We start from the raw sequence: 23,010 nt of genomic DNA, 5'->3' as shown, positions 1-23,010 counted from the left end.
CCAGGGGGAACTGTGGGGTAGTTTTGATAAGGGGTTGGTCATGTGAGGCCTGGTGGGTGCGGAATGTTGGCCCACGCCTGATTGGCTGGGATTGTCTGTATCTGGGAGGGATGCGAGAGCGGGCTTGTGGGAGGTGTGCCTGCAGCGATGCCTGACATTCCTACCGCGTATGTGTGTGTGTGGCAGGAGATTAGCAGTACTGTCTTTCTGTTGTCGTTCACACATTCCCTCAACCCCCCCCATGACCTTGCTCTATTTGGTTCCTCTTCTGTATCTTTCCCTATCCCTCTGTTTGTCCTCCCCTCTATCCTGTCTGTCTCCTGTAGCAGTGCATGCATTCAGATAGCGCTCGGGAAAGACGCCGAGAAACCAAACGCCCAGTGAATGAGCAGCGCCGTTCAGGGCTCTCCAGTCGTCGTCCAGAGTACGGCAGGAGAACAATGCAGTCTCACGTGTCTGTTATGGTGATTTTAAGGCCATTGGCAGCTAACAGATAAACACACATTGTAGTTAATGACTAATAAGGCTTGTGCTTTGAGTAAGTGACAGGAGTAAACGCGTTCAGCAGGGAGTGCGCTGCTGCTAGAATCACGGCTTGGGCGTGCCTGTGCATGTGACACTGAACTCCACATTCTGTATCTTGGCATATATCGTGTATCTGTATGTGTTAAATTGGCACATTCCTGTGCCTGTGTTCACGTCTGCCTGCACGCATGTGACCGTGTTTTCCTGTCTCCCTAGGGCCGGGTCGAGGTGGAGGCTGGCAATGAGAACATGAAGTTTGAGACAGGTCCCTTCTCCTTCTATGGGGTCATGGCCCTCAGCTCCCAGAGCCAGGGTGAGTGAAGCCCACCACCCCCCACCCCCCCCCCGCCCCTTTGTAAATTATTATTGTAACAATGCCGACCATTTGACACTGTCGGGTTCTTACTGATAACTGATAACTTACTGATTAACTTATTGCTAATTTAAATAGCGTAATGCCACCTGCAACAAGTCCGATCATGTGCCTAGCTCAGTGATACCTCTGTGGGGCCCTCTCGGGATTTGAACCAGTAACCTTCAGGTTGTGACTGACACTAGAACAGATTAAGAGGAGGGGGAGTGTCTGTCTTGCTGAATTTGTGGCAGAACAAGACTTGCGTCACTGAGGACAAAGCGTAGGAGCCACTGATTGCTATCAGACAACTGTAATTAAGGGACAGCGAGATCTGGGCCAACATATTGAAAACTATTAACAGGAATTCTCTGGTGCCAGCTAGTGGTCTAGAAATATAATTACAGCAATAGAATAGAATACATTTGTTGTCTTTGCAGTGATAGCAGGTAAATGAAATCTTGACATATCCTGTATTTGTCTCCTATGGGGTCAGAGTGCATTTTCTGGGGTCATGGAGCACTGTGATGGTGAGGGTTTGCTCAAGGTCCTAGCTGTGATATGACTGGAACCGGCAGCCTTCCTGACTCAGGCCTAAACTCCTAAATAGCAGAACCACCCCCCGAACTTCACTGGAGTTTATTTGTTATCCTTTCCACGATAAATTAAAAAGAAACTGTTCGGCAGGCTAATCAACAACCGACTGCTTTAACTAAAAAAAACACATTTCAAAGGCACATTAACTAAAGCCTAGCAATGCCAGAGTGTTTTATTCTCTGTTCTCTCCATAAACACACACACACACACACACATGAAATCTCACCATGAGATTCTATGCCCGGATTCCGGAATTTTTGCAGCACAGAAGCGGCAACGTTATCTCAAAGGAAGCCAGATGAATTTGTGTTTTAATAAGTCAGTGTGAATAAGTGACTGGCTGCCCATTAGATGCCATCCCCGCAGTGGTTTGACTTATATTTTGAGCATATTTGGAATTTACAACGGTGCGACAGTGAGGCACGTTCAGTAGTCATCACACCTGGAATTTTAATCTGTTCCCAGGCTACCAACATGCTGTAGATACTTTATACTGATGCCAGGGGATGGTAGCATCTGAAGGAATTGCGGTGGTAGTCTCTGAAGGAATTGCGATCGTAAACATCTCATACATCGTAAACATATTGTACAGTGTGTGTGTGTGTTTGTGTGTGTATATACATGTATGTATGTATATAACATGCTTTCTTGATATGTATGCTCACAGATTCCACCCTGAATCTTTTGCAATGGAAATATACTTTCTGTATTTCTGTCCTTAAATTAATGGAAGCCTTTTGCTGTTCTTGCCCACATCGCATTAAAATTTCTGCTCTGCTATTCGTAATGATGAACTGCAGGCCTGATAAGCTACAGCATCCCTTGGTTTATAAATGACCTTTCAGTTAGCCTGTTAGCACGTAGCAAGAGATTTACTGTTCACCTGCAGTGCTGCGTCAGTAGGCGGAAATATAAAATTGTAAATGGTTGCATATAGGTGGATTTTGTTAAAGATTATGTAGATGCTAAGCACCAGGACTGAGTGACCAAAGAAACCTCTTTGCAGAGGTACACATGATGGTCGAACCCAAACAGACCCCAGAAAATGGACTCTGAAACTATGGTCTACACTGCATAAGAATTCAAAGGGATTTCTTTGAAAATATGAGCTGAATTGTCGCTTTCTTATTGCCTTTTTAATCTTGTTTTCTTCCCTCAAGTTTGGTTTTGCTAAGAAATTCTAGAATTTCTTCATAGTTCAGCTCTCAAAAACACATGAACAAAGTGGATTCGAAAATTAACTTTTTTATCCTTTTTCATGGTTTGAAGGCTCCTGATTTCAACCAGATGTCTGCATCACCTCTTACCCCTTCCCTCCTCACCCTTGTTTAATGTCTCCTAGCCTTGCATTATATTTGTACAGACCAGCAAAACTCTCAGTTACAAGACCTTGGGGCCAGTAAAATAAAACTTGATATCTATGGGGATCTGCTAGCAATCATCCACTAGATGGCGCTTGTGCCCAGTGGCACAAGGTCTTGGGGGGGATCTGCCGATTACAATTTTGTTTTGGCATCTGCTTGGGATCTTTTTAAAAGCTGTCCCTCCAGCACAGAGTGTATATTCTACAATATGGTGAATTCGCCTGTTTTCCGCACATATATATATTTTGAGTTTGTTATTGCCTATTTTTAGTCATGTGTAAAAAATACATGTTTTTAATCACCCTGCAATCCCTGTGAAAATGGCTGCTAGAGATTGTTTTGCATCCAGACTGTTAAGATTCCCTGGCATATATAAGTAGTGTTTTAATGGACACTGCTAGTCTATGTTGGTAACTGATGTCAATGGAGTTAGTTTCAGGTTCGTGTGAACCTGTTTAAACTGGTCTCTCTCCCCCTCCCTTATTTCCTATTTACCCCTTGCTCCCCCAGTCGTGTCCCCCTCCCTTTCTCCCTTAGTCATCTCGCCTCGCCCCCGATATCTCTCGTTAAAGAGGTTCTCTTTGTTCTCACGCTTTCCAGGTAATATTCTGCATGGGGGGGGTGTGTTAGTCTAGTTAAATATCGGCTACCTCGCTTCATAGCTGGGAGGCGGCCCAGTCCAGCAGGTTTGACACTGACCACACTAGCAGTTTGGTGCCCCCTCTTGACCTGTTTCTCAGGTAGCATTTTAAAATAATCTATTGAATTGGGATGATGGAGTCACACGGTTTACTTAATGCTGAGTTATCGGGATTATGGAACTGGAAAGATGTAAACATTATTATTAGTAATGGGCTTATGACCAAAAGAGGACCAGTATTCCCTGAATCACACGCCATGGATCTTGGGGTGCAACGTCCACCACATGGTGCCTGTCAAGACACAAGCAAACCTGCTCGATTGGGGCCTTTTAAGTTTTGGAAGAGTGGAGCACTCTAACACTAGGGGGCGCTACATATAACCAGTTACTGCCGTGTAACACTCTCGCGGCACTAACTCCGTCCCGACTTTCTATCCTCCTTGTTTGGTGCTGCCGATGGCGATGCCAGGCCATCGGTGTGATGCGCTGGCACTCAGAACCGTGCCCCTAGTCTGCCGATCACAGCGCCAGGCAGGGTTTGCCTAGACCTGTCTATGCCACTGACTCGGCATTAGCTTGAGATTTCACTGATTTCCCATCATGCCTAATCATGACAGTCATGCACATTTATAAGCAGCACGGTCAGAAGCTACATTTTATGACACGAGTTCCCCAGCCAATCTGTATCTTTATTACATTCCACTACCATGCTATCTGATTTACCTAATCAACTAACCTTAGGGCCTACAATTAGTCTGTCTGGGTGTGCAGGAGGTGGAATGTAACAAACATATGGAATTACTGGCTGGACACAGAGGGCTTTGGCACCCACTGTAATAAGGCATTATCCGATTGCCTCATAGGGTTCTGTATTTATCAGGAACTGGTGGTTCCGTGTGTGAAAAGATCCTCCCCTTATGAATATTTATGAACTAGGAGGCTTGGAACGCAATGCCACTGAATATATAAATCCATGGAATTCCATAGAATTAATATGTGCAGTTTAGCACGTTTGGAAATATGACAGTGAATGGCAGTTATATTGCAGACATCAGCAGAAATCAGATGTCACAATGATATATATATTTGTATATTTAGGTACTTTTGCATGATATGTCAAATATTATAAGCAATACTAAATGTTTATCTACGCACTATGTTGACTATGTAGTAAATCATGTACTTTGGCTGTGTGAACGAGCCAGTCTCTTCCAACCACCAGTGCATGGGGGGGGGGGGGTCAGTCTGTATTATTTTCTCTGCCGCCCAGTCGCTGGTTTGACTGCATCGTGGTGCCGCTGTGGTCCTGTTCAGTGATGTCATAGGACCACAGTGATGTCATAGGACCACAGTGACATCATAGGAAATTACTTTTTTGTTTTTCAGCAGCAGTTGTTTGTTTTGAACACAATCAACTCTCGTGAGATAAAACAAAAACTCACAATGGGTGTTTAACCTTTACAGGAGTGCTGCTTAGGTCACACTCTGGAGACAAAGCTCACAGCTCTCATTGTGGATGATGTAGTGCAGCTTAATCAAATCCTGTGGACCTGCTTTGTGGGCAGAACCCCGGGGGTCAGGTCTCAGCCAGGTGTGTGGGCAGGGCTCAGAGAGGGAAGAGGCTCGGCCAGTGATGTGCAGACGTGACGCGGCACCATCGCCCTGCTTCCCCCCGCTGTGATGCAGTGACAGGGAGGCGCAGGGTTGGTCAGTGATGGGTGCCCTACTGCACTTTATTTCTGTTTGGACCGACCGCCACTCAGAGACGGTCTGGGCCCGGGTGCCGGTGAGGGTCACAGGCCTGCTGTGAAGCCGGGACCATGCCCCCACACGGCACCAGCTGACCGAAAACCCAGGCGGGGGACCTTAGGAGTAGGAGGTCCACCACCAAGGGGCTCGCAGGGTCAGGGCTGAACAAGGCCCCCCACCTCCCCCTCACGGCGCTGACACGCGTGTGCCCCTCCCTGCCTGCGGACGCCTTCTAACGTTACCCTAACCCCGTCTCTCAGCCCCCACCAGCACCGCCGGACCTCACAGAGTGCGGGAATGCGGCCTGGCTCACACCATTTCTGCCGTTTATTTCCCATTTTCACCATCATAGAATAGTTATTTGTGTCATATGTCCTCCTTTCTCTGTTTGTCTTTTCCCTGTATTCCTATGATCTCAGAAAGATGTGCATTTGCACGTGTGTGTTTGTGAGAGGCGTAATGGTGCGCTCATCGAGTGCCATTTCCCTCTGATGGTGTCTGTGTGTGTATGGTCCTGACTGTTTGTCTGTGTGCGTGCATGCATGTGTGCGTGCGCGTGTGTGTGCATAACCGACGCCTGTCTGACGCCATGCATGTGTGTTGCAGAGCCTCGTTCGCCGTCCCTCTTCGGCGGCCTGAACCGCTCAGCGTCCCTCAGCTGCGCAGAGCGCTCCGACTCCCTGTCCGTCAGCGGCAGCAACACTCAGCTCAGTGGCGCCCCCTCGCCGCAGTACATCCCTGACTTCTACGTGCGCGCCCTCACAGACCTGCAGTTCGTCAAGGTGGCAGCCTGCGGGCGATCGCTCCTCACTGCACTGTCTCACAGACACACACACACAGTTCATATATTCCTATCATTGTGGGGACTCTCCATTTCTATGGGCATAACCCTAACCCCAGCTATGACGACCTTAACCCCTACCCAGCCCTAACCTTAACCATAAATAACCAAACAAAAGACTTTGGGCTATTTTAGTTTTTGATTGCATTCATACTTTTATAAAGCGGAGGTTTATATTGTGGGAACCTGAAAAATATCCCCTCAAGCTAAGAACGTTTTTCCAGCCCAGTATCAGAGTTAGAAAGTTCTGGTCCAGAAAGTACAAATGCAAACCTTGATGTGGTGGGACTTTCTGGATTTGAACTTTCCACCTCTACCCACAATGTGGCAAATACACTGTGGTGTAAGTTTGTAGTAAATTCTGCAGTCAGGGCCTCCACAGAGCAGCGTGGCCTGTAGCCTTATGGGAGTGTAATGGAACAATGGAGGCTAATTCCACACCAGCAAACCTGGAGCCCGTCGGTTAACATCTCGCATGACAGCTGGTGTCCATCTTGCTGTGAGCAGCGCCTGATGGCTGCCATTGCTGCCCCCTCAGATCACTCGCGCGCAGTACCAGAATGGCCTGATGGCATCCCGCCTGGACAGCACCCCCCAGTCTCCGGACAGCGGGCACAAGCAGCTGGACCCTCTGCCCTCAACGCCAGTCCCGCAACCCCCCAACTCAACCCCCGGCAACGGCTCGGATGAGACCACGTCCCTGCTGAACGACCAGAACTGCCTGTCTGGGTGCCAGCCAAACCATACCACCGAACACACACCTCCACCCGCACCCACACCTCCACCCGCACCCACACCTCCACCCGCATCCGCCCATGGCTACGGCCAAGCACACACACAGGGCTCCATGTGACCGCAGGATCACACTTCCGGGGCCCAGCGACAAGGCCTCACATCTCCCTGAACCATACTCTACTCCACACTCAGCACACACCCAGAAAGACGGGGGTCCATCGGGCAGAGTAAACCAGAGACACACAAGCAGTCTTATTCCAGAAGATACCATCTTACTCCAGCACCTCCAGCCCGGCCTGCTTCTCATGTCCTGCTGGGATGGACAGCCTGGTGTGTGTGCGTGCACGTGTGTATGTCTGTGAATGAAAGAGAGAGAGAGGGAGAGAGGGGGCGAGAGAGAGAGGGAGAGAGAGAGAGGGAGAGAGAGCGTATGTGTATTTATTGGGGTCACTCTTATTGTCTCTTCTTAGCATGAAATAGAAAATAAGGGAACTGATGTGAAGCTGCATTTGATCTTGTTACTTTGACCCCCACACTGCAGTTCTCAGTAGATATAATTTCCTGGGTTTTATGCAAAAAATGGGCAGGAGAAGCATCAGTGATCTGCCTCACAGAGGGAACGGGGGGGGGGGGGGGGGGTTCCCCTGTCCGTCTTTTCATAACTTTTCTGCTGCCTCTTCAGCCTGTTTTGTATGCTGGACGACTGCTGGCCAAAGGGGATGGGGGGGGCTGCGCCAGTCCCTCCGGCCATGTGACTCAGGGAGACTGAACGGTAGCCATCCATAAACAGGCGGCAGTGAGCAGGAAAAGAAGTTTGTTCCAAAACATGTTTAGTGGAAAACAGTGCAATTTATTCTTATATGTAGGGAAAAGAACGATATTTATGTTCCGAACGTCTCCACGTACATCACTGTATGGGGCCACGGCACTCTGACGTGAGACAAGCCATGGTTTTTAGCGCTCTCCTAATCTAAAGTGATCTCCACTGATCACTAACCGTGCGTCCCTGGTGGGAGGGAAGGAGGTAAACTTAAACGGCATATGAATGAGTGCCGGTTGCCGAGGATACCGAAACTATCAGGGTACATTCTGGGTTGTCACTTCCTAGAGTGGCGGCCCACCTTGGGAGCCAATCAGCTTCCAGATCTGGACGCATGGGCCCTTTAAGGTCTGGCTTTAGGACTGGCTACTGGGGTGGATCTGTACATTCAATGTAGAGAATATGTACATCCAGTCAGAAACTATATATAAATTATACATAATTGTTTTTTATTATTTTGCATACTATTTACTTTGTACATTTTTGATTTTTTTTTTTTATATAATTGTTCTGTCAGTTTTTTGTAACTGTCTGTAAAGCACCAGATGTTATTTATCATTTAAAGGTTCTTCCGGAGGGAGCATCCTGTGGAGCAGGACCAGTGCCCTGTTGGTGGGGACTGCGTCCAGTTCAATGTGGAGATGCATTCCACGGTATCGGCCCTGACGGCCAGCTCCCTCTCAGGCCTTCCATCTCAGCGACGTGGAGGCGTCTCTTAGTCATGTAGCAGTATTTATAACTTCAACGACGTATTTATTAAGAGGGAAGAGTTTATTTATTAATTAAATTATTATTAATCTGGAATCAGGGAAAGAAGAGGCACACGCAGGGCAGCTAATCCTGGGTCCTTCCAGTCCACGAGCCCTGAGCCAATCCGGCCTCTTTGATAATGGTGAATGGGTGGGCTTCTCCTGAAGATGACCCTGATTCACAACCACTGTGAGACTGTATACCAAATCCCCCCCCCCCTTCACATGAAGGTAGCCAGGCCTGTTTGGTAGAGAGTGGTCACAACCATCACAGATTAATCATAATAGCTTTTCCAAAAATACATTCCACATGTTGTATGGTCCCATATATGGTACTGCGGGCATAAATCAAATTCAATTAACATGGGATTCTCCATCAGAGGATATGAGAATGATCATCTCTCTTTGCAGATGGTCTTGGTTACCAAATGCCATTTCAGTGGCAGTAAAGTTGTACATGTTGATCATGGAATTGAACTGGAGTTGGTGGTTCTCTGGAAGGACATTAAAGCCACACAGCATGTTTTTTTTCTTCCAACGTTCAACCAGTTCATATGGGAGGTAGTGATGTTTTTTGTTATGTTAACTTCTTTTTTTAATATTACTTGAAAATCATTCAGGAGGCTAGAGCCCATGGTAAATTAGCGCATACCATAGTAAGCTTAATCCAGAGGTATGTGCGGCTCAGTTACTCCATTCCAGAAGGAACAATCTGTCCTACCTTCTGACAAGTTGGCTTCACGCTACATCCTGCTGTTTAACTGGTTTGCAGCTTAGTAATGAGCAAAATACTGGCCAGCCTGCGTTTCCAAGTAAACTATTGCAATCCATTACAGACATGGAGGTTGGACGAGCTGCTGAGCAGTTTGGACCATGACAAGGACTTTCTTGACTGACACGAAAAAGATCATCTGATGTATTTCAGCAGATACCTGGAGTGCAAAAATGCATCATTCTGTATTGCTGATAGCTTGGTATTAAAAACAAAGACCTGTAAAAATGGACTTTGGGGGGGGAAATAGTTAAAACCACCTCTGCATGGTTCAGTAAATGTTATTTTTATTGCCATATGTCCTAAGGAGCCGAACTGAGTAGCAATAAATAAAATGTATTTTTATGTTTGTATAAGTGTATTTTTGCAGGCCACACAGGTGGCATTTGGACAGCGAGCACTTCAAACTCAGCGCAGACCAATCGAAGAATTAAAAGTACCAATTCCTTTTTTCAGTACTTGCACAAATGTTTAGTTAACGTTACACAAAACAAAAATATGAGATATTCTGAAAAAAGAATTGTGTCTCAGTTTTATCCATGCATTTGAGGTGCTCATGGGGGGGGGGGGGGGGGCAGATTTGTTACGGCCCTCATTGTGTACAGTTAGCCTATGGACTGCTGGCTTAGTCCAAGGTGAATGACTCTCCTGGTGTTTGAAATATTGAAATCCCCCCCCCCCCCCCCCCGGCGCGATAAGCAGCTTTTCATCCCCAAAACTTTAAACCCTAGAAACACTGTGACATGGATGCTTACAGCCCTTAGCTTCTGCAGTGGCAGAGTTTGGTGAGCTTGCTTTGATAATTATACACCAGTTTTGGAGAGCGGCATCCGTAGAACTGCTAAGGGTGCCAAGCATCATGCCATCCCTGTCATGTCAGTAGAGATCTGGTTCCCAGTAACGGGTCTGTGCTTTGACTTCCGTCTCTGCCTAGGTCCAGGGTTTAATCGCACTCCTTTTAAGACTCAGGAGTCTCCAGCTCCGGTCCTGGAGAGCTACTGTCCAGCAGGTTTTCCATCCTACCTGGCTCTGTTGAGCCACACCTGTTCCTGGTATTTACCTGAGAGCAAGTGTGGCTCATCAGAAGCCAGATAGAACAGAAAACCTGCTGGACAGTGACTCTCCAGGACCGGAGCTGGAGACCCCTATGTTAAGTGATCCATTCCCTGGCACTAAACTATGTCTGTAGTACAAGTGGCATAATGTGAGGCAGCAAAATCAATTACGGCTAGCTGAGGCAATCTCATCTTGGACCCTGCAGCCCCTCCCCCCACCTGGGCACTGCTGCTCCAACATGCCATGGTCTAGAATGACTATCTAGAGGCCTAACTTCCCTTGACCAACCTTATGTAGTGAGGCCTGTTGCCAAAAGGCCACTGGTAATACAGGCTCACACGCTAAGCACTTTATCAAGGGAAGAGGGTATCCTGGACATTACAGTTGTCCAAATCTACTTCTGCTTCAATCTGTTTCCCCCACAAATCTTTGACCTAAATGATTATGTTACCAAGACCTTTTGAGGCCCAAACTCTACTTCCCTTGACTGGAAACCATGCAGGGTCACCCCTTGTCTTTGTGGTGCCATTTGCAGACAAAAAAACAGTGAAATAAAATTACTATTGAAATAATTCACTTTTATTTGCTAATTACAATCCCTACATTGCCAATTGTGGTATTGTTATAATACAAAGAAATGTCATATTTTAAGGACTGGGTATGGTAGTCTTCAGAGTGGCCACTTTTGTACTCTGAATGCATTGTATAAGTCTTTTTGACAAGCAATATTTTTATTTATCTAATGTAAGCTAAGAGAGAAGAGTGGAATGACTTTTAAAATGTAAATGTATTGTACTGTTTCTTCCTTGCATGTTTTACCTTGAGACGATGTGTACATAATGTTTTATAATTAACAGTCCTAAGCAGTTTTGAAGAAAAGTTAATAAACCTGAGATATATTTCTCTATTTAAACCAGATGTTTTCCGTTTTTTTCTGTAGAAAAGTATAACCACATTTCTAGTAAATGAATATTTTTCATCCATCCATCCATCCATTTTCTATACCCAATTACCCTATGCAGTCCCGCGGTTCTCAGCCTATCCCACAAGCAATGGGTGCACGGCAGACAGCAATGGGTTTAGCGAGTAAATCGCTTAGTGTCATATACACCTTTTTGCCTGTTTAATATATCAGTAAAGGCTAAAACAGATTAACAGAAATGGCTCAGAGTAGAAAATCAGTCCATAATGGTATGACTAGCATTAAACTACCACAATGAATTGTGCGGTAAGTCATGTTTCTAGCAAAAAGTAAACTTATCTTTCTTTATATACAATATTCGAATTATTTAAATATACACTTTGCTTGCAGACCATATATTGGTCGGAATAAGGGCAGAATGTGTTCCTGAATTATTAACAGTGGACCGTAGTTGTGTTTTTAAAGTCCTCAAGTGGATTGTTTTTGTTACTTGGTAACTGAAAGGAGATTAGTCTTAGAAATAATTACTTAAGCAATCAATTGATGTTGTCCGAAAGAGTGAATATGAGGTAGGCAAAACAGAGGAAATAAAGACCACTTGTTTTATGCTAGTACCATTTATGGTGCTCCTTTAAACAAGAGAGACTTGTTTACACGATATATATGCCAAACTCAAGTTAGAAGACAGCCAGGGCAACGAGAAACTGCGTCCATTGTAGCTCGACGACAGAGACCGCGCGTCCTATACTATACCGTGGCTTTTGAGCCAAAATGGCGACGAAAGCAAAGCGGTTTTCTGCCGTGGTGTCCGAGAAATAGGAATGTCAATGGCAAGAAAGCCGCGATGCGCTTATTTGATCTGAGCAGTAGTTGCACTCTGACAGCGTTTTAAAAAGGCATACTGAAGGTGACGCGTGTGCCATAAGAGATAGTCGTGGACTTCACCTCCCGCCGATCGCTTTGCCCGGCGTCGGAGACGCTCGTAAGTCGGGCTGGGTGTCACGTGACTTGAACAGAGCCCAGCTGCCCAATTCCAATATGGTGGTCGGCTCGGTAGGCTTACGTTTCTTGTTGATGATATTGTTCTCTTGTGGGTTTGGGTTCGGCACGTACGGCCAGCAAGCCCCGGAGGTTTTGGGGTTGCGACTGGAAGAGCCCAAGACTGGAGTTTCTATGAAGGGGCGGGACGTCTCTGCGCCGTACGGTGTCTCTTTTCGGCTGCGATTGTTCGGCTTCTATCTGGTTAATGGGACTTGGCCGTGGGTCGCTTTCGCTGAAGCTACGAGGGAGACTAACACGGACCCGTGTGAGGAGGAGAGCCGCCGGACCTCGGCCGAGTTCCAAGTCAGCGACTTCCAGGCGGCCGATAATCATAGCGGGCTTATAACCGTGCAGACGAAGAAAAGCATCTCGCCTGCGCTGGACGGCGAGCAGAAGAGCAATCCCAAATACCATAAGTTGTGCATCTTAAAAGGCGTTAATTGGGTATCGGTCGGAACGGAAAGATTACACATTGTCGAGAATTCATCTGAGCCGTTTCTCCCTGTGTGGGGATATGCCCTGTGCATAGTCCTGCTGATCATTGCATGTAGCGTGTTTAAAATCCTGAAGCTGAGCCTGCTTTGGCTTGATCCTTTGGAGCTCTACGTGTTGCACAGTTGCGGTTCTGAGGAGGAGAAGCGGGCTGCGAAGCGCCTGGAACCCCTCAGGAGACGGGGTAATTTCCTGATATGCTCCTTGCTGTTTATCTGCGCATTGGGCCATGCTGCACTTGGGATACTCTTCTACCATGTCTTAGGATGCATCGTCTCTGCTATATTTGCATGCGGCGCCCTTATCTTTCTGGTGGCTGAACTGCTGCCGCACATCGTATGCTCCGGGTATGGGTTCCAACTCGCACCAAACATGACATGGATCGCCCAGATATGCATGGTGCTGACTTGCCCTTTGTCTTGCCCGCTGGGACTACTGTTGGATTTGATATTGCGCAGAGATATCAGCACTTGCAACATACGTGAGAAGACCATGGAGATGATCAGAACTAATGTCAACGACCCCTACAACGAATTTGTTAAGGAGGAGTTCAGCAGAGGTGCACTCAGGACCAAAACAGTGGAGGACATCTTAACTCCCCTGAAAGACTGTTTCATGCTTCCCTCCACTGCCGTTCTGGACTTTGGGACCATGTCGGAGATTATGCAGAGTGGCTACACGCGAGTCCCTGTTTATGAAGAAGAGCGCTCCAACATTGTGGAAATTCTGTACGTTAAGGACCTGGCACTGGTAGACCCCGAGGACTGTACGCCCATGAGTACGATCACCAAGTTCTACAACCATCCCCTGCACTTTGTCTTCAATGACACCAAACTGGATGCCATGCTGGAGGAATTCAAGAAAGGTGAGCTGATTCATCTGCCTTCCTAGTCCACCTTTGGAACCGATGTGGTTCTATGCATGAAGAACCTTCAGGAACTATATGTAATATGTATTGGCATTTAATCAGAGAGTCTGAAAACTTGCTACTCTAAGATGCTAGTCCCCAAATGATTTTATGGAACTTTTGAGACCACAAGTGGATTGTTTAAGGTATTTTTACAATTTAAAGTTTCTTGTTATGACCAGCCTGTGCACTGGGGGTTTGCAACCCCCACACAGAGCATGTGGCTAACTGTCTGTCTACCTCAGGAAACTCCCACATGGCCATCGTGCAGAAGGTTAACAATGAGGGTGAGGGTGACCCCTTCTACGAGGTGCTGGGCCTGGTCACGCTGGAGGACGTCATCGAGGAGATCATCAAGTCAGAGATCCTGGACGAGTCTGATGGCTACAGTGAGTGACTGTGTTAACATTGGCCAAGAACATGATGGAGCTGTGTGGCTCAGTGGGTTAGAATGCTGTGCTTGTGAACAGAAGGTTGTTGGTTCGAATCCCATGGTTGGCAGAGTGATCTTATCGACACACTTGTGAGCAAGGTCCTTTACTCCCAGTTGTAAACTGTACCCTGCTTTTAAAAAATATATATATATATATATATATATATATATATATATATATCACTTTGTATAAAGGCACGTGCCAAATAATATAATATGGAGAAACAATTGCAAGACAAATTCCACTACAAGGCACCAGGAAAGCTACAGCGTAGCAGGTTTAGCCATCCAAACCAAAACACAGAACCAGATATCGTCTCTTGTCCTGTTAATGCTGAAAGGTTCTAATTGAATAAGCACTTGCATCTCCAGTGTTTAAAGGTCTCTGACAATACTGAGATGTTAATGGTCAGATAAGCGCTTCTTTGTGTACATAAGTCATAAAAATAAGGACCCATAGGAGGGAGGGGAAGAAGTTTCATCCCTCCATCCATTTTCCAAACCGCTTATCATTAAATCATGTATAAGTAGAGTAACCTTAATATTTAGTTATTAGTTCAGTGAGGTCTTTTGTGGTCTTGTAGTCTGTTTACAGCCCGGCCACTTTGATACCATCTAAAATAAGCCAAACAGGAATAGATTTTACATAGCTATGCTATACTGAGCACTATCGTAAAAGAAAACGCATCTGAACACTCCCACCGCTGCCCTGTTTCCCATTTTTCTGTCTGCTATCACGTTCCCCCTCCCACTTCTGCCGTGTTACTAGATCATTTCTGTGGTCCGGTGTCCTGTCCTGGTCATTTACGACGTCATCCTAACCCCCTCACCCCTAATTTATCTTCTGTGCCCCTGACCCTGCCGCCCAGTGGAGACCAAGGTGAAACGGCCCCTCGCTCCGCTGGAGATAGCCCTGGAGCCCAAGTGCCGCCAGGAGGACTTCTCCCTTTTCAGGATGCCAGACGGGGAGCCCAGGATCCGCACTTCGCCGCAGTTGCTGCTGGCTACGCATCGCTTCCTCTCCCGGGGTCAGTGTGCCCCTCTGCTCCCCCCGGCTGTCATCTTCAGACCATTCTTAAATGCTGTGTTGAAGCAGCGCTTCCCTAGGTGGAAGGCTCTCTGCTATATTCTCACCCCCACCCTTTATCCTTTGCCCCCCACAGAGGTGGAGCTGTTCGGCCCGCAGCGCGTGTCTGAGAAGGTCCTGTTCCGCCTGCTGCAGCACCCCAGTGTCAACCAGGAGGTCAAGTTTGACCCCGGCAACAAACTGCGACCAGAACACTACCTGTACACCCGCAACCACCCGGTGGACTATTTCCTTCTGCTGCTGCAGGTACGCGGGCTTTGCTGTGCAGCAGTTATGCTCCACCAGGGGCCTTCCTCAGATACCGGGAGCATCGGCGCCCACTGATGGCCGTCTGTTTTAATGCAGCCCCCTGCTACTAAACCTCAATCCGGCTGGTCATAGGTCCCCAATATGGTCCCTTAAATGCTGCTCTGGATTTAGTTCTGTATATTGCTCCTAAATACCACATGCATCGTTACGTAACTCACCTATTCGCCACATGAGTGTCTCACTTAGCATAAGGATTGAATGGGATTCTAGATCCATGCACCTGTACTTCGTACTGATCGCACGTTGCTCTGGATAAGAGCATAGCTTAAGAAATAGAACAACGGTTAATAGCATTCAGAGGGAAGTGAATGTATGTTCAGGAGGTCATTTGTTTATTTGGAGGATGAACTTGACATTTGATCGTCTTCGAAACGTCTTTCTTATCATAAGTGTTGGAAGTTTTGTCCAGGAATTAATTGCGTGTATCTCCAAAGGGACGTGTGGAGGTGGAGATTGGGAAAGAGGCATTGAGGTTTGAGAACGGCGCCTTCACATACTACGGCGTGTCAGCGCTGACGGCGCCCTCATCAGGTCAATCAGTGAATTGCTCATTTTTTTGGTGAATGGAAAATTAACTAATGTGTATATGGAAAAAAAATCTATTTTTTTGGGAAAAATCTGGAAAGAAACTTAAGCTTTAAGTTGGATGTAGATGATTGACTGACTGTTTTGTGTGTGTGCATGCAGTGCACCAGTCTCCAGTGTCGACTCAGCACCGCTCGCCCCGTGATCCGTTTGAGCTTGGGGAGGCTGCCAGCCCATCAAGCTACTGTCCAGACTACACTGTCCGTGCTCTCACAGACCTGCAGCTCATCAAAGTGAGTGTTGGTGCGTCGTGAGATTCATGACAAGTGGCCGGTGTCATGCAGTTTTCTGGCTAAGTTAGCAAGTGGTGCTCCAGCAGTCGGCCCAAATGCACGTCCTGCCCGCAGCGCTAACAGGGCTAGCATAAGAAATTTACAAAGGAGAGGAGGCCGTTCGGCCCATCAAGTTCGTTTGGGGAGAACTTAACTAATAGCTCAGAGTTTGTAAAATCTTATCTAACTCTGACTTAAGGGAACCCAGGGCTTTAGTTTCCGCTACACTAGCAGGAAGACTATTCCATACTCTAACTACACGCTGTGTAAAGAAGTTTTATCTGAAATTCATTTTAAAATGTTCTCCCGCTAATTTCCACCTATGACCACCAGTATTAAATATGCCCTTTCTCGACCAGCCAGCAGCGCTAATGTGGCTAATGTTGGGTACAATCACAGCGCTAACGGGGCTAACACGCCCCCTGCTTTACCAGCCCGCAGCGCTGATGTGGCTAATGTTGGGTACACTCACAGCGCTAACGGGGCTAACACGCCCCCTGCTTTACCAGCCCGCAGCGCTGATGTAGCTAATGTTGGGTACAATCACAGCGCTAACAGGGCTAACACGCCCCCTGCTTGACCAGCCCGCAGCACTGATGTGGCTAATGTTGGGTACAATCACAGCGCTAACAGGGCTAACACGCCCCCTGCTTTACCAGCCCGCAGTGCTGATGTGGCTAATGTTGGGTACAATCACAGCGCTAACAGGGCTAACACGCCCCCTGCTTTACCAGCCCGCAGCACTGATGTGGCTAATGTTGGGTACAATCACAGCGCTAACAGGGCTAACATGCCCCCTGCTTTACCAGCCAGCAGCGCTGATGTGGCTAATGTTGGGTACAATCACAGCGCTAACGGGGCTAACACGCCCCCTGCTTTACCAGCCCGCAGCGCTGATGTAGCTAATGTTGGGTACACTCACAGCGCTAACAGGGCTAACACGCCCCCTGCTTTACCAGCCCGCAGTGCTGATGTGGCTAATGTTGGGTACAATCACAGCGCTAACAGGGCTAACACACCCCCTGCTTTACCAGCCCGCAGCGCTGATGTGGCTAATGTTGGGTACAATCACAGCGCTAACAGGGCTAACACGCCCCCTGCTTTACCAGCCCGCAGCGCTGATGTGGCTAATGTTGGGTACAATCACAGCGCTAACAGGGCTAACACACCCCCTGCTTGACCAGCCCGCAGCGCTGATGTGGCTAATGTTGGGTACAATCACAGCGCTAACAGGGCTAACACGCCCCCTGCTTTACCATCCCGCAGTGCTGATGTAGCTAATGTTGGGTACAATCACAGCGCTAACAGGGCTAACACGCCCCCTGCTTTACCAGCCCGCAGCGCTGATGTGGCTAATGTTGGGTACAATCACAGCGCTAACAGGGCTAACACGCCCCCTGCTTTACCATCCCGCAGTGCTGATGTAGCTAATGTTGGGTACAATCACAGCGCTAACAGGGCTAACACACCCCCTGCTTGACCAGCCCGCAGCGCTGATGTGGCTAATGTTGGGTACAATCACAGCGCTAACGGGGCTAACATGTGCCCTACTTGACCAGCTATTTCTGAGCATACTTGCATCGCTAACATGCCCCTTGCTCTCCTGTCCCATAGCGCTAATGTGACTAACGCTGAGCACACTTGCACTGCTAAGAGGCCCAGCTCTCTCCCTGCTCAGACAATGTGGCTGACGTGTGGCTAATGTGGTGCGTGCAGTGCTCTAACAGGGCTAATGCTCAGTCCGTGCAGCTGACAATCAATATTCCGCAACACTAGCACAGTCCCAGCATCCCGCAGCGCTGACATAGCTGAGTCTGTTCCTCGCCATTTTTCCTGAGTCATGCTACTGACAAGAAGTATTTCAAACTTCCTGTAATGGTTATATGACAAATATCGATGACCCTGGGGGAAGGAAAAGAAAACCTTCACACCCTGGAAGAGCATAAACTGCAATATTCACATACAGAGTAATAACAATGTATGGCCATGGATGTCAACAGGTGGAATGAGACACTGTGTTCTTTGTTTTTTGTAATTAATTTCAGATAACTGCCCAACCCAAGCAGTAGTATTATTCATATTAAAATCCATCGTGCAATGAGGAAGTATTAAGCAGTGACAATAGTGGCATTACTGTGCATGACTGTTAGCGTTGGCTGTCCTGCTGCAGCGGGGCACTGGCTTGGAGCCCCAGGAGAGAATTTGACCCAGGGTTGGGTGGGGGGGCTGGTTCTCTCACTCGCTCTGCCTGCAGGTGACACGGCTGCAGTACCTAAACGCTCTGATGGCCTCCCGAGTGACTCAGAGTCCCGATCCGCCCGAGATCAAGATCCTGCCAAACAGCCAGACCAAGCTGCTGAATGAGCGGAACACAAACCCAGGTATGAGAGTGGGCTGGCTGAGGAGGGGGGGCAGCTGCGTGGGCTGGCTGGGGAGGGGGGGGGGCAGCTGCGTGGGCTGGGTGTCCTTTCATTCAGCTGAACAATTTATCAACAATATAGCATCACAAGATGTTTTACTGACCACCTGCAAAATATGATTTCAGCAAATCTTGTAAAAACAAGTAAATGCTTACAGATATATTATGAGGTAATTGTGTGTTTATTGATTCATATTACAGCAGATAAAGCTTCAAGCCCAACACCACCTTATGCTTCATGTTAATTCAATTAAAATATTTCAACAGCATGATTACAAGTACAGTTACAGTAGTAATATTACTGTCTCTTCTTTTCAGTCTTTTTCTCTCCTTCATTTGAACTAAGACTGTTCTTTCTCTCCTCTTTTTCCTTCCCTCCCTGTTTTTCCTTCTCGCTCTCCTCAGAGCTTCCTGCCCACTTATCTTTCTTTGACAAAATAGAGAACTACTGTTAGTGTACGTTGCATGAGGTAAACGCAAAGCCCGCCTTGCCCTGCTGTGTGGACCGCATACCCAAAGCACAAAGACGCACTGCAGCGCAGTGTTGGCCTCCACTCCCGCTAATGTCCTCATTTAGATACTAATTAGCCTGTTTCACTTTTGAAGACTTCTGTTCAACGCGTCTGTGTGAGTGTTTTCCACGCATGACCTGAAGTGGCCGCTGTTTCGCAGCATTTCGCCGTTCTGCTCTGTTAAATAGATGCCAAGGCCTGTGGTTTCCGCATCTGTTACATTAGAACGCGCTGTGGAAGCCGTCCTGTTTCAGACATTTTCTCACAGGTTATACTCGGCACAATAATTGTTAATCCCCCACTTGTATATGTGTCTTTTTCTTTTCCTGTCGTTGTGTTTTGTGCTTTTCCTCCCTATTGCAAAGTAATCTGTTGGCCTGACGCCTAGTGCCTCAGGTTGGAATAGCCGGGGGGGTCACGAAGGACTGATTTCTCATTTGCTGGGCCCCGCAGGTGGAAAGAGCAAGGACAGCACAGCAGAAGAGGAAAGTCACGGATAACGCCGCCAACCGAAAGCCTCCGCCTGCTCTCTCTCGTCCCGCCCCTGTAAATTTACTCGTATGACCCTAAATGAGAGGGTGATTTTAGAGATTTTATAATTTAAAAAACATGTCTTTTAACAGTGAGACTCTGGTGGGGGGAGGAGGTGTTGGGGTCAGAACCCAAGCATCGGTCACTTTGTCCTTCGTTAGGCAAGAGAGGATGGGATTGGGGGCCTGCGGTGGTCTGTGGGACTCCTCTGCCTGACTGCCCCCTTTCAGCGCTGCATTACCGTGTCCATCATAGATGATTATTTTCGCCTTTAACACGTTAAGAGGCAGCCGTGTGATGGAGTGCTCTCACTAAAGGCGATTTTTAGGTGGTGAAATCGGCCATGCATGTACAGCAGTGGTTTGTTTTGCATGCGTGTGAGATCCTGGGCTTAAACCCACTCCTGTTTTTAACAGCTAAGGGTCAGCTGCATTCCTGTGTGTGCTGACGCGCGTGTGCGTGTGTGCGCGCGCGCGTTCCGGCCCTTTCCACAGTGTATTGAGTCTCTCTAGCCGCAGTTACTCTATCAGAATGATCTGTAGTTTGAGATGCACGAATAAAATAATACTCAGTGGCCAGTTTGCACAACTTTCTTGTTTTGTGGATTTATGCTACCTTTGCTTTCAGGTTCTAATAACCACCACAGTTTTATTTCTGGTCGTTAATAGGAAAGTTCACAATCAATAGACTGGAAGTATTAATACTCATTATTACTGGAAAGCCACAGGAACATACTATTTTAGACTGTGCAAGTAAAGCTATACTTTTGTTTTTGGTCTCCTTTTGGATGATCTTAAGGGGGTGTCTTGTGTCTTGAGCTTTGTAAACGCCTCGGCCCTGTCTAATCTGTCCCAGTGTCCTTGCTTTATGCTGTATAATTTTCATTTTTTTTCCCTCCTTTGTCTCCCCCCCCACACTATTTGCCACATCAAACTCACCACCTCTTTTCACATAAACAGGTGGCGCTGTCTAACGTTTCATATCAGTACGTTTGTACAGCAACTTGTGCCAACACGTGCGGCGCCTTTCATCTCGGCCAGGGAGACGTTGCCGTTGTGTGTGTGACAGAGAGCGGGATCTAAATGCACATTCCGGCTTTATGGAATTTTCTCTCTCCACTGTTTCTTGTCCGTGTGAGAGTAAGAATAACTGGAGGCTGAGGTGACATCAGGAAAATATTTCACTGCTTGCAAGATTGACCATGGATGTTTATATACAATATCATATATAACATTTATCTATATAAATGTTGTATATAACATGTATAAATAAAGTTTTTTGTTTCAACACCAGAACTGCAAGGGCACAGTTAAGACGTGTTGGTACTTGTACGGTATTCTGTACAAGCCAGTTGGGTTCAGGCCAAAGCTACCCCCTAATGTTTTCTTTTGTTTTTTTAATAGTGTCTTGAATTACTTTGCCTATAATGAACAAGTATTACATAATTAACTTTGTGATTCCAAGTAAATACTTTTTTTTTTTTTTTTTTTTTGCTGTTGAAATGTATTGTTTGCTCTGCTGTAGAAATTCATTCATATTGTATCTAAGGAATGAATGTATGTTGTAAAGGAATAGTCAGGATGCTGGTTTTTGAGGACGTAGAATTTGCTGTATATTAATATATAAAAACAAACATATATATATATATATATATATATATATAATAGAAATGAAAATTGAAAATACTAATAGTTATAGAAGTGTTTTCAGGTACAGGTTTCATGTTACCAGGGGGAAAAAAATCATTATTTTTTACCAACTACTACTCTTGTTCTTAGAGTAGCTTTTTGTTGTAAAATTTCTCATTTTTCTAGAATTTCACAGGATCTGTGTGCATAATACAATTGCAATGGATTTTACTTCAAGGTCAAAATGTCTCATAGGAAATAAATGGAAACCATATCAATTTTCGGTTGCTATCTATTGGTCTGTTTGTCTCTCTGTCGGTCCGTCTGTCTGTCCATTATTATTTTGTTTAATCTTTGCCTTACGAAATTTTCAGCTGGAAACTTGCATCTCCTTGCCAGGTAAAGCGAAATTTCTACAACCCAGTTTCCAAAAACAGTTGGAATGCTGTGTAAAATGTACATAAAAACGATGCAATGATTTGCAAATCATATAAAGCCATATTTAGTTGAAACAAACATGGAAATCCCTGCATGGACTCAGGAGGAGCTCCGAAAACCATGGTCCTTAAACGTCTGTCCGTGTTTGTAAAGTTCGCTCTGTCCTCATCAGGCACGTGATTGTGGGGAAGAAACTGATTAGCTTCGGTAAATTTCATGTTAGGGGATTCCTGTCTTTGATTTTCTGTTTTTATGGCGCTTCTGAGATGTAATCACTTCATGGTTGCATATAACTTTAATGTTACAACCCCCTTACTGTATTTAGTAGTAATTTGCTAGCGTGTTAGAACATGCACCTCCAGCATCTCCTAAATGAGGAACGCCTTTATTCAATATTTAGTGTAGTGACTGTTTTTGACTAACACGAGCCTCCCCAAACCTCGGGGGGACACTCGCCCTAGCCATATTCGTTTAATCATGCATTCATACACGTAACACCTTGGAATGACAGTGCAGGCTTTGAGGTAATTGACACACTTTTTTGGTGTGTTGAGCCAGCAGATGGCGCAGTACGTAATACAAATGCGAAGCTGTCCATTCATCCACTACACTCAATGTAGTGGTAGACCAGCGCTGGGAGGAAAAATTCACCCATCTTCCATATCGCTTATGTATATATATATATAAGTATAGAATCTCTGTGAATTTTCGAGCCTTTCACAAAAGGCAGAGAACACTCTAGACGAGATGATGCTTCTGTGATAATCATATTGTGGCATACGTGTGGGTCATTTTAATACGGTAGACGACAACTCTTTTAAAACCTCTGCGGGATGGCAACCCTCCAGGGGCAGAGCTGGTCAGCCCTGGGCTACTGCCAGCGATCAAACTGGGATCAGCACAGACAGACATTTCAGTTTACAATTACAATATGCAGAAAACATTTTGTCAGCTAATATTAGGAGTGAACAATACCACTGATTTTCTTTTGAAGGTGATTTGATCCATTTCTAATATTAATATTGCTGATCCTAATATTTGGTACCAGCCCAACCCTGTCAGTAAAACTGGAGGGGTGGGAGGGTGCTGTGCCTGATCTGATCATTTCATTGATTTTAATCATCATAATCGTTTTTAGCTCTTCTTCATTAATTAATTCAAAAACCTTAATAGTTCGCGTTCTGTTTGCATTGTAGTTAACTGTGAGCCATTTGGGCATGTTTTAAGCCTAATA

At 46.4% G+C, this 23,010-nt stretch overlaps 2 protein-coding genes across 6 annotated transcripts in view; both read left to right on the top strand.

Moving 5' to 3' along the window:
* The window catches only part of LOC125746556 (metal transporter CNNM4), a 23,127-nt gene extending 12,969 nt beyond the window's left edge, over positions 1-10,158 (top strand). Inside the window, exons 5-9 of one of the 3 annotated variants that reach the window (XR_007399007.1) lie at positions 742-838; positions 3,349-3,438; positions 5,834-6,009; positions 6,607-8,933; positions 9,209-10,158. Coding sequence is in view for 2 of the 3 variants with exons in the window: in XM_049020655.1 (XP_048876612.1) it covers positions 742-838; positions 3,349-3,438; positions 5,834-6,009; positions 6,607-6,921 (678 nt within the window). In the remaining variant the exon portion in view is untranslated. Of the gene's footprint in view, positions 1-741; positions 839-3,348; positions 3,439-5,833; positions 6,010-6,606 lie in introns of all 3 variants that reach the window. The other 2 variants (XM_049020655.1, XM_049020656.1) reach the window with 2 other exon arrangements.
* A 1,636-nt stretch (positions 10,159-11,794) lies between these two features.
* On the top strand, positions 11,795-21,616 carry LOC125746195 (metal transporter CNNM3). 3 transcript variants are annotated; one of them, XM_049019908.1, is made up of 9 exons: positions 11,795-13,520; positions 13,808-13,951; positions 14,865-15,023; positions 15,159-15,328; positions 15,826-15,922; positions 16,079-16,209; positions 18,503-18,629; positions 19,073-19,123; positions 19,633-21,616. In XM_049019908.1, exons 1-8 carry the CDS (start codon positions 12,161-12,163, stop codon positions 19,120-19,122), a joined length of 2,238 nt encoding a protein of 745 aa, XP_048875865.1. In that variant the 5' UTR covers positions 11,795-12,160; the 3' UTR covers position 19,123; positions 19,633-21,616. The 3 variants fall into 3 exon arrangements, with proteins under 3 accessions (XP_048875865.1, XP_048875863.1, XP_048875866.1); XM_049019906.1 differs by having other exon boundaries at positions 19,073-19,137; XM_049019909.1 differs by lacking the exon at positions 19,073-19,123 and having other exon boundaries at positions 11,804-13,520.
* Positions 21,617-23,010: the final 1,394 nt, after the last annotated feature.

Source organism: Brienomyrus brachyistius, chromosome 7 (genome assembly GCF_023856365.1).
Source record: "Brienomyrus brachyistius isolate T26 chromosome 7, BBRACH_0.4, whole genome shotgun sequence".
NCBI classification, from domain to species: Eukaryota; Metazoa; Chordata; class Actinopteri; order Osteoglossiformes; family Mormyridae; genus Brienomyrus; species Brienomyrus brachyistius.
Note: the sequence above shows the minus strand (reverse complement) of the source record. Positions and strands in the feature narration are given on the sequence as shown.